This window comes from Callionymus lyra, chromosome 4, assembly GCF_982586985.1.
Source record: "Callionymus lyra chromosome 4, fCalLyr1.hap1.1, whole genome shotgun sequence".
NCBI classification, from domain to species: domain Eukaryota; kingdom Metazoa; phylum Chordata; class Actinopteri; order Syngnathiformes; family Callionymidae; genus Callionymus; species Callionymus lyra.
The window spans coordinates 10,342,721-10,354,956 of record NC_141821.1 but is presented as its reverse complement, the minus strand read 5'-3'; the positions used below and the strand labels follow the sequence as shown (position 1 = coordinate 10,354,956).

General features: G+C 39.8%; 1 protein-coding gene across 4 annotated transcripts in view; it reads right to left on the bottom strand.

Moving 5' to 3' along the window:
- The window catches only part of LOC148081721 (protein phosphatase 3 catalytic subunit alpha), a 48,227-nt gene extending 36,801 nt beyond the window's left edge, over positions 1–11,426 (bottom strand). For all 4 annotated transcript variants that reach the window (XM_087788703.1, XM_087788706.1, XM_087788704.1 and 1 more), the window contains exon 1: positions 11,082–11,426. In XM_087788703.1, the coding sequence (XP_087644829.1) occupies positions 11,082–11,142 (61 nt within the window). In that variant the 5' untranslated portion in view covers positions 11,143–11,426. The remainder of the gene's footprint in view (positions 1–11,081) is intronic.
- Between the last annotated feature and the right edge of the window lie 810 nt (positions 11,427–12,236).

Genomic DNA, 12,236 nt, shown 5'->3' with positions numbered 1-12,236 from the left:
AGTGACATGTTCATTGTGAATAAAAGAAAATTCTAATTATTTTTATATTGATAATAATAATGAACACCCAAGATGTGATGTTATATTTCGAAGCCTGTATCACTGAAAGAGATATCACGATGTTCAAGTATCAATGTTTTCTTTACAAAGTGAAAGCTTCAGATGTTCGGTGACTTTGGTTCCGAAATCCTAGTCGTGTCAAACAGCTTGAGTGCCTGAAGGAAGTCTGGAGTCACTTAAGCGTCCTTGACTGAGCAGCTGTTGACATTAACTTAAACGTAATAATTGAGAAATGTTTCTTTAAATCATTTGGTCTTTGCACTGGAAAATCAAACGAACGACCGATTCGACGACCGATCGAGTCTCCATTGACGAGGAGTCTCTGGCCTCGGCTCTTGGACGGCCCAAAGACATCGGATCCGGAGACGGCCGACGACTTTGTACCTCGATTTAACCGTCCCAGTGCTCGTCACATTCCTGCCGAGGGTCTCGGGTTACAGTCTAAACAGGGACGGCAGCGCCTGCTCCTCGGACCGACAGAAGGGAGGCACACTCTGACGGACCGGCGATCACATGACCTGATAACTGTGTGTACAGGTGCTCCCAGCGTTTGTGTGCGTTTGTTATCTGATGTGCGAGCGTGTGCCGGTGTTTTAATCACCAACAAAGACCCACATGAGATAAAACCGCGAAGCAACAACGAGCCTGGAGTCGTCCAAGAGGTTTTCCTGGTTTCATCCTGACCCACTTATTCAAACTATTTAATGGGAGAAAGGGATCGCACACAAACGTGTTGCTGGTTGTTCAGAATAAAAGCCTCTGAAAGATTGTTCTGCATCCATCATTCTTTCCCCTCCTGATCCCAAATATCCTAATTTTTTTGGGTTGTCCCCCCATTAACTCGAAAACAAAATCTCACCTTCAGGTAACATAGTGAAAGCGGGGCCCGGCAGTATGTGACCTTAAATACATATCACAGTATCATTTCAATCCCTTCATGGTAACGGTATATATAGCGGCACATACGTGCACGAATTATAACCTTGTAGTTTCTGAAATAAACAGAGTTAAGGACAGTACAACAGAGGTACAAAATACTTGAATACTTGGATATCTTACTCCGTACTTCAAGTAAGAGAGGTTTTAAAACAGTGAAATGATTCTGGTTTTTCCTCAAAAATATGGCCAAAGTTATCGACAAAACACAAAAGAGGTTTGGTTCTGATACCAAGGGTTCTTCCTCAGGTTTTTCCAGTGATGGTTCTACTGCTTCGCAAGTTCTTTTACTTGACACGTAGTTGCAGAGAATTAAGTGAGACGCCTCACTCCTCTGGGAAAACACAGCAGACGACGATAATGAAATTCATTGTTGATTATTTTCATGAATTCTTTTTTTTCGATGCGGCTAATATCCTTGATGGTACTGCGATAAATCTCTAATGTGGGCCAAATGTTAAATGGTCTACCGAAAGTACTGCACAGCTCTGAATAAAATGGGGGAAAAAATAACTATTTAACTATTTGCACAATTTATTGTAGACCCGACGACCAAATGTTACATTTAGTTTCACAGGAAAAATGGATGAATAGAAGAACTTATACTTGAAAGTACTATGCATTTATGTGAAAATATGTATTTTATATGTAAAAATATAAATATATTGTTGTGAATTATTTTTTTGAAAGTAAGTGAGATGTAAATATAAATAAAGTTTCATTTTCCTTCTCCGGTATGACAAATAGAATCTTTTGCGAGGTCAACAGGAACCAACAAACATGCTGTATTTACATACACACACATATACGGGTGAGCTATAATTAACACGCAATGATTAAAAAACAACCTTACGACCTCAACCCACCTGCAGCTGTACACACACACACACACAAACACACACACAACACAGTGCACACGTGCACAGTCGGATTAAGGCTTCATCCTGTTCAGACTGACTTTCATACAAGTATCCACACGAGTTAGTATCAGGCAAGAATGACTGTTTAATAATTAATCAGGTGTCACTTTGTGTTTGTTCATATCAGCAATCGTTCCCAGGTGACCTTTGACGTGATTCTCACACACACACACACACACTCATGTGTACTGTTAATGCACAGATGACAACATTCATCTTTACTAAAGGCTGGTCATCTCAGGAAGTCGGCGAGAGATCGGAACCAAAGCCCTCCAGGAAACGTTGTCGATAGTAAAACCATTTCTCTGTTAGTATTGTATTAAATGTTTACAAGTGACAAAGAAAACATTTTATTTAAGAATTGCTAGCGCATCTAACTTAAAAAACAATCTGTAAAACTGTGGCTTATCTTGGTTATTCGAGTGTCAGATAGATTGAATATACAGAACTTTGATTGTGGCCGAAATAGTATGAGGGGTGTTTGAAAACATCAATATATCGCGATATTCTTTTCCACGATACTGGATCGATATTCGACAGCACTTTTTTGGGTTGAAATTAAACCTCCGGCCTCTAGATAGCAGCAGTCATTACACCCCGCGTAGCTAACTAGTTAGCAAAGAAATTCCCATCGATGACTGGGGACGAGAGGATACAGTTGACTCCACCAGCTTTTAGAGCTGATGTTTGGACATATTTTGGTTTCAAAACAAATGTTACGACTTCGTCAAGGTCTGTACATTCTGCAACACCAGAGTCAAGTACTGGACAATACTACAAATATATACTTGTTACTACAGCGTCACAATCATGACATGTATCTTATCTCCTGTGTTGTTTTCAGTATTATGTTGACCTTTAAAGTATATATTTAGTGAGTATTGTTTTGATTGTTTAAGCGCTTTGTGACCCTGGTCTGGAAAAGCGCTATATAAATACAAATTACTTACTTACTTATCACCAGATTCTTGCTAATACACACATCTAATTAGTACATGCATTACTTCTCAAAGGTACCAAAATAAACGAAGAAAACCAGCGTCTCCTCCAGATGAGTCGATACAAGTTCACTTGAGGATGAATTTGACGCCACATAAATACCGCCTATGACAGAACCCGGCGTGGGAATCTGAGATGGAGTTAGGATGAAGAGGCTAAGAAGACTGGCAGCATCTGTTTTCATCAGCTGCTAAATGAATAGAAGCCACGAAGATTGATGGCAGGCCTAATTAAATGATTTGGACTTTAATCGGATCTTATCGCAGTTCCAAGTTTCTGCTGTGGGCTGATGACATCATCATCGCATAAACATTGAAGCGTGAGACAGGCTAATAGAGAAAAGGGGTTTAAGAAGATATCGACACACTTAATTACTGCGGTATTCTTTCTTTTTCATATTGATTGAAAACCAGTACTGTATCGATTTGCTTTCAGTTCATATTTATGTTTTATCAAATACATTAAATGGTTTATATTTCAATACAAATAGGTGAATAAAATAAAATAGTTGGATTTTTTTTTTTAACATTGACATACTGTATATCCACAGCGTCACTTTTGTTTTGCAGTTAAACGTATGGCCTCTAGATGGCAGCAGTCATTACACCCTCTGCAGCTAAAGGAACAATGAAATCCGGCAAATCCTGCCGATGACTGGGGACGAGAGGATACAGTCGAATCCAGCAGCTTTTAAAGCTGATGTTTGGACATATTTTGGTTTGAAAACAAATGAAAGCAGAGTCAAGAGTCATGTGGTCTGTAAATTCAAGTCAAGTACTCGACAATACTACACATATATACTTGTTACTTCAGCATTACAACATATTGTATTGTTGCTCGGTATCATGATACGAATATTACCGCCAGATTCTTGCCAACACACACACACTCCTATTACAGAGTAACTTACATTTTGAGAAGCAAAACATCATTTGGTGACTCTCCGTCGGTGTAAAACTGTACAAACCGATATGTCCCGCTGACTTTGTGAACGACCTGATTTCCTTACGGGGTGATCGATAGACGTCGGCTACATGGAGTGACATAGAAACAGGGGGATTCCTTTATTCTACTAATAATGTTCGACTTCACTTTCAATGTCAAAAAAAAAAAAAACCCGCGCATACCAATCGAACAAGCAGCGGGTCATTGCGAGAGAAATGATCCTCTTGGCCTCACTAGCAGATCCACAGCAGCCTCAGAAATAAACCGGCAGCCTGTGCAGGGTTCCCCTCCACCATCCCAACATACCCTCCCCCACCCTCCGCCAGACTGGCCATGATTTGTGACTCTGCAGATATACCGACTCCGGCTCAGCGCACACCCACCAAGCTGCAGTCCATCCGGGGTTCCTTTATTTACGCGTTCTTTAAAGCTCTCGTGTTTAGTAAACCGCTGCATGATGGGAAAAACAAATCCATTTTCGTGCGATCTTTCTTCATCTCCGGGCCGACGAAGGTTCATCACCGTGACAAATTCACCAGAGATCATGTAAGGCCGCTGGAGTCTGATGCACGAGGGTCCGGTGTGGGTCTCTCCGGGGGACGCGAGACCATTTCATCAGGACCGTGCACAAGTGACCACACACGCCGACTCGCTCGGGTGCCTTTTGTAATCTCCTCATTGTAAATATTGCTCAAACATCGTGACAACAACATGAATTGGAAAGCGCCGAGCGTGACGTGAGAACTATCCTGCGTTTTTCCTGACTTTTTTATGAGGTTGCTCCGTTTTTAGGTTATTGCCGTGTATTTGCATCATCGCCAAGAGTTCCGCAAAAATACTAAAACCACAGAAACGTACAGAGACGACTGAAGTGGAAAGATAACCACTATAAATAGTTATTACATTATCCATCCTAGTCCTCTCAATATCTTCATTATCACTCATTTTTTAATTGACTTGGTACTAGTTTACTGACAAATGTTATGACAATACAGTACAACCATAGTGTTGAGACTACTTTTACATACTTGACTTTTTACAGCCACTAACAACTATACAAGCACGTTTGTCCTGAAAGTATGATCTTCAACCACGTCGACAACACGCATCTCTTATTAATGATAGTAATAATAATAAAAGTCTTGACAGATTAACCATTAAAAAGGTGTGGTTCGATCCAACATCGGTGTCAACATTCATTTCGTTTACAGATTGCACAATCCACTAACCCAAGCAGACTCCAGACCACTCGCTTGGCTCGCTTGCAGGGGATCGTGAAACGGCCAACTCTAGCTTTCCCTGCTGCTTCTAAACTCTTTTCCAGGGGCCGCTCTAGCGGAGATTTAAATCCCAACTGTCTGAGAAAAAGAGCCAAACTGACGTCTTTGTATTTCAAAGGGTTGTTGTGTCTAATTGCACAATAATGCATTATAGAAATACTCCATTATTAAAACAAGTGTTAAAGAAAACATCCTTGTGATTCAGGGAATTGAATAATATAATTATTTATTCAGTGTGCCAATTGCATCTTTTTGTTATGAATGTCATGGTTAAGTATGATCATGTATAAATGGTTGTAATGCATTAACAAATGTATTTGTATTTATTATTAATTTACACTTATTTCCCTTTTCCCTCCTTTCTTGTGTGTAATTTTTCGAGTTTATACTAATCCCTCAAAACATTTTTATAAGTTAGTTGAAGAATTTTTTGAAAAAAATATACACAAGAATAAATGTCCTTTTTTTTAGGGATTTTTTCATCTTTCTTTTTGCTCGACAGCCCCTAACAACATTCACAGAATTTAATGTGGCCCTTGAAGAATTATAATTGCCCACCCCTGGTTTAAGTTCTAGTCTTCTCTGGTAAAATACAGAACAAATGAAAACAATCCAGTAAAGGCGGCAAAGTTCGTCCAAAGTGCTGAAGTGTTAAAAAAGATATTGTGATACTGCAGTAACAAGGATATAGTTGTAGTCTTGACGAGTACTTGACCCTGGTTTTGCAGATTTTACAGACCGAATAAGTCTTAAAAAAAATTTTTAACCAAAATATGTCAGGATTATATTGGACTTAATGACAGAGGTTTACTTGCAACCAAAATAAATAAAGAATACATCAAATATATACACCGATATATAAGTGCATTTGTATTTTCTTACACATCAAAACTTGTTTTATATGTAGAACTTTAGATTGGAACTTGTTCTATCTTGTACGACACACCCTTGTGCGTTTGGCGAATTGCTCAAGGGCAAACCCCCTATAAAAATCTATTTTTCAGGAATCGTCTCCGTTTTCCAAATCCATTTTCTGGAACCATGTTAATCTCTTAAAAGTTGCTGTGGGTTTCAAAGAATACCAAACTCTCTGAAAGACAGAAAGGTTTTCTCCACGGATGATCAAAAAACACAGTATCAAGAGATAATCAAATGAGTCACGATTACAAAAGAAAAAAAATATTAGTTTTGTTTCAGAACGATATACTAACATGTGGGTATATTCAAATGTTATGAAGGATTATTTTACTCTTTATCGTTTCCAGTTGATGTATATAAACACGAGTTCAAACAACCTTTGAAACCCTGCTGTGTCGTTGTCGGGAACAATCTAAAAACAATGAGCAGATGAATAGTTTTCCTCGTCGCTCCCGTGTGTGCACATGAATTAGCAAGTGCAGCAGCAGCTAATGCACAGAGTCAGATTACAACCTCAGAGCAGAGCCTCCTTCATCCCCGTATATGGAGCTTAATCTGGCCAAATCCGCCGCTTTGCTGTGGCCTAAATCCACAACAGAGACTAATTCCTCTCTAATCTAATGAGCACTGAAGGTGCGCCCACTCAGGTGGAGGAAGTCTAACACCGCCGTCGCTGCTGTCAACAGTCGGGCCGCGGCAGGAACATGACAGTGTTTGATTTTATCGTCTCAGATTCTGCTGCAGGTGACATTTCCAGGTCAGCCGAGCGCCGGGAAAAAAGGCTGTCAGACGGGGGCGATGACGGGAGACGCCGGTCAGCAAGCCATTAGGTCCCGGGACTGTTACTGACGACTGGTTTACTTTCATTTAGTCTGCCGACATCGTTCCACCCTTGAGAGTCTGACTTCCTTTGTTTATATAATGACAGGTCAATTTTGAAATGAAATAACTACGGTCTGGGGGCCAAATCTGTCAAGTCATTTGGTGTGGTCTGAAAGAGCTTTCAATAGCTATTGCTTAGCCAAAACCTACAAAATCGACATGTTGTCTTAATGTAACAACAATTGATACCAACAAGTTGTTTTGGTTGAGTCAGTGGTGAAAAGTACATTTTTTTTTACCTTTTTCAATGTGGATGCGGCGATATATCGCAAAAATATTTCCCCGATACTGAATCGATATTCAACAACTGTATACATTTTTATTTTATTTTATTTTTTTGCTTTCAAACTTACACATACTTTTTGTTACCATAGTACTTCTACTGTTTATGTTTCAATACAGTATGTGTCAAATAAAATAATTCCATATGTTTACAATAAACATGGCGAAGCAGCAAATATTCACAGTGTGTTTATTTTTACCACTAGCAGCAGTCATTACGTCCTCCACAGCTAAAGGGACATTGAAATCCTGTGGTTACTGAGGACGAGAGGATACAGTGACTCAAGCAGCTTTTAAAGCTGATGTTTCAACATATTTTGGTTTTGAACAAATGAAAGCAGTTATGACTTCATCAAGAGTCATGTGGTCTGTAAATTCTGCAACACCAGAGTCAAGTACTGGACAATACTACAAATATATCCTTGTTCCCTTCAGAATCACAACCAAAAAGATGCTCTATGATAAGATTAGCTTTTGATTGTTCAAATAGAAAGTGAAAGACATCCTGTTTGAAATTACATAATAATATAAAGGGGTCTGTCATTCAGTTTGAGTTAAACATTTTGGCCCCTTGCCTTACAATGTACAGTATGCTGATGCAAAACATAACATTCTAAGTATAACGTTGCTTTTAAACGATACAAATGAACCTTCCAGCATATTACGATATATATTGTTTTTCACAGTTTAATTAGAAAATTGGCTGACATTTAATAGTAGTAGATGAGTGAAAGAATAGCTGTGAATAGCAAAAATCACAGGATTAGTTATAAACTTTAGATACTATTTGACCCTTTGCCATTGCTCTCATTTTCATTTTACCTTGAAGAAAAACTAAGTAAAACAGTCATGGGACAGAAAATCCCAACAAAAAAGCCTTTTGTCTTTTTGGTTTTCGTATAGTTTTAGTAGTTCTACATTAATTGAGGAATATTTCCGAGTCTCTAAAAGTGCGAATGCTATTACATGTCGTTTAGCAGACGCTTTTATCCAAAGTGCATCCATTCGTCCTGGGGGTTTTAAACAACCCTAAGATTAAAACCATTAGTAAACCAAAACGACTGCACACAGCTGCAACATTTGTATTTTTTTGATTTCTCTCCCTGAGTCCTTCATAATGTCTTCGTCCAGGTAATGTCAGTGCAGGTGTGTTTTTGAGCAGCCACATCGTGGTCCATGGTAGCCCATCATGAATACCATGCTGAACTAAATCATCTCCAACACACAAGGGTCAGCGGATTGGTCAATCATACGTGTTAAAATCCAATTAAAAAGTTGATTGTTTTGATGTGTCGTAATCTAACAAAATAATTTAAAAAATAAAGACGCCACAGAAGCTAAGCTAGTCAAGAATACTTGCTGCTTCACTTGAGCCATTAACCAGATTATCTATGTAGCTTTTTGGGACAAAGAGAAAATCTTATTTCTTTCCCAGAGCCAGGCCAATAATTCAGTCTGCCAAGTATTTAATATCAGCAACTGTGAAGTTCTTCGTCAGCTCCTGGCAGAACTTCACTTGGATTTGTGTCAGTTAAGAATCATAAAACACCAGCACTAACTGCAGGATGAATTGGACTACACTGTATGTGTGGTACCTTTTTCCTTCAGAGTGATGTTCGTGGACCAGAAAAACTGTGGATGTACGCAATATAAACGTCTCAGATCCAGAATGCTCCTCCATGAGTGTCACGCATGCAACATGAGTTTATGTTCTGGTCTATAAATGACTTGGACCTCCAGCCGCGACCACCGTCCTGCCTGCGGCCCACGCAGGTCTGATCTCAGGGCTCTTCTCAAAAAGTCAAATGTCAGAAGTGATTCATCTGAGGATGGGGGAGGACCAGCACCAACACACAAGTCCACGGAAAACCCCACAACTGATGCAGAGAACACACACACACACATCTGGCTTTGTTACTGCAGAAGATAAGAAAGTCTCAGGCCCACAGAGACACACACACACTCGTCCACACACAGAACACACCAATCGATGGTATAATGTGATTAAGCTCCTCCACTCCAAGATATTAATGCTCACTCTCCTCGGCTCTCATCTTTAAGAATCTTATTGAAACACCAGTGTCTGCAGGTCGCCTCAGTGGAGGTAAATTATTTAGCATTTGACTGCTCATAAATAACTGAAACACATATGTCAGACTCTCAAAGAAGCAGCACGGCTGACAACAATAACATACAGTATTATGCAGTACTTACATCGTAACGCCACTTCTTGATCGCAGCGGTACGACAAAGATCTTCTTTCATATTTAAAATGTTATGTTGCAGTTTCTTTTGACACAGTATTGCGATGCCTTTTCTGCTTTATTTCTTATGGTAAAGTGATATTAAGAACATCAAAATAACAGTGTGATGTTGGCATTTCTGTAGCATTACAACCATGAAAGTAATATATATTAATAACTTACACACATTATGATGAACTTATAATCATGTTTATTACTTTTACTCTTTAGAGATTATTATAATGCTAACTATCATGACAATGTGACTCATATTAATAATGTCCTCATCAATAACTGAGTGACTGCGTGAAAACCACCCGTCGGCAGCAATATCGTAGACGATGTTGTCGTCACGAGCCTTAAAGTTTAACTAATGTGTTGACTTAAGTGTGTCTTAAATAGATGTGTGACTCTATTGTAGCATCAGTGTGTGTTTGTACAAAACTCTCTTTTCATTGAAATATTGACGTTAGAAAATGATCTTAAGCCCCGCCCACTGGAAACACTTTGTTTCTCTGGAGATGAAATCTTCTTTACCACAACCACACCCACTCTGCTGTGATTAGTCAAACATGGAGGTTTGTCACGGTGTGTATGACTCGTTGTATAAACAAAGCGGGAGCGTGATAAGAACTGGCTGGGGGAGGAGGAGTGAAGCCATTATTACGTCATAACGGACTCTCGTAACCTCTCGTGCGTCCAGATTTCAGACAAACTTTATAAGTAATACATTCAAAACACAATGGGGGAATTACTCATCTTGGAGAGAAGAACATTTACAACATGCTAGTAAGAAGATTTAGAGTTTTAAAAGAGTTGCCCTTTCAGAAATGTCAATCATTTTATACACTCGGGTTCAGAAGTTAAATACAATACATATCGTACACGCTTAACCGAAGCCTGGTTGAATATTGCTTTTTTAAACTGGCGTGAGAATATTGAGATGTAGCTTTCTACAGTTTAACTTCATTATACTTTCCTTATCTTAAGAAGTTGTGGCTCAAAATGAATCTTTTTCACTGTATTTACAGATCAAAAGACTCAGAGATTCTGCTGGAGTCAGTCGAGGAGGAAGAACCTCATTCGACCCAGAAGCCGCTTCATCTGGACTTCTCTCCTGCATTCATGACATCTTGGTTCTGCTCGGGATGAGCTCATTCTGTTCTGATGGACCTGCTCCAGAAATCTGCACAACTTGTTGTTTTTTTTACTGCTTATTGACTCAGTCTGTGCGAGAATGTGTCCCACAAAATGTGTTCCGAAACCACACATGCACATCTTTGGTGATCTAATGCCTGCACAAGAACCCCTTCATGTGGACTAGTTTGGACTCTCGAACGTGGTCCGGACCAGGTCTCAGCAGAGAGGGAAGTAGGTCCAGCAGGATCCCCCTCAGAGTTGGGGGGGGGGGGGGTCTGCGTGCACAACAAGGGAAACCCGCCGTGGGCAGTAATGCAGCAGTTGTGCAACATCTGCATGCAACAGTGCAGCAGAACCTCCGCTGTCAGAACCTCCGTGAGTTGGCTCTACTTCCTCCTCAGCTAACACCCATCTCCTTCCGCCACAGTGAAAGTCCTTCTCCTCTCACCCCCCCATATTTTCACCCCGGTACTTACACTTCACCACACGCTCCGTCGTGGACAACTTGGGCTCCTCGCTCGGCTTGTTCTCCGACATTTCCACTCGGATCGAATGTTGCTGTGTCGCAGAAATTCGGGTGGAAAACGGATCCGGTTCGGCTCCTGGACGAACAAACCCGAGCGTATCCGAGGACGGGGGGTGTAGGGGGGGGGGGAGACCGCGGTGAGCTCGCGGGGTCCGGTCAGGAGCAGGATCTCAACCCACTAGGTCTTCAGCGACCCCGTTGTTATCTTTTTTTATTATTATTTTCAGCGAGTCTAGGCAGGAGGAGACTCGCTACAGGTCCCGGTGCCGAGTCTGGACCGCCTCGTCCCAGTCGAGCTGCTGGTTTACTCTGAGCAAGTTGTCTGGAGGAGGAGCCTCACACTAACTGCTGGTGCTCAAGGCCCGCCCCCTCGGCCTTGCTGACGCTTTCCTATTGGTCAGAATAAAATGAGTGATCTCAAAGGATGGCTGCCGTGTCAGTCAACGCCGACACGCGTCCACCATCACTCAGTGGTAAGTAATGAAATAAGTGGTAATAATAATATAAATATATAATAATAATTGATCACCACACCTATATTTACATCCTTCGATTCATTGATGTTTACACTCAATCTCAATGCTGTCGAATTGAACACATTCAACACCTGTTTTATTTCTATTTAGAAGTTTTTATTAAAATAAATAATATTTTTACTCAATTCAAAGACATTGTTGCGCTATCAACACCAAGATAAAACATAATGGGCATTTTATAAAAAAAAAATTTTTAGCAAATATCACATCATCATACATTTCAAAAGGAAGTAAAAATAAATGCACTCAAATATTACAATGTTCATTGACAAATTGAAAAAGTACATTGATTTTCTTTATTTTTAATCCGTGATTTATTCTAGAAAATGTACAGGAAATTGTCACCTCTGTGTTGCTTTCAGTTTTCTCTGGATTCTTTAGTAGAAAAAGAATTGTGAGTAAATTTAAAACAGTCCTTTATTGATAATTTTCTCTATATTATTATTAAAAAATGTATTTCACGTTTTTTTCCTTTCATCGAGTTGTTCAGTTCTAGTATGTCTATTACTACTACCATAACTAGTAATAAAGATGAGTATGATTATTATGATTACTATTGTTATTGTCAT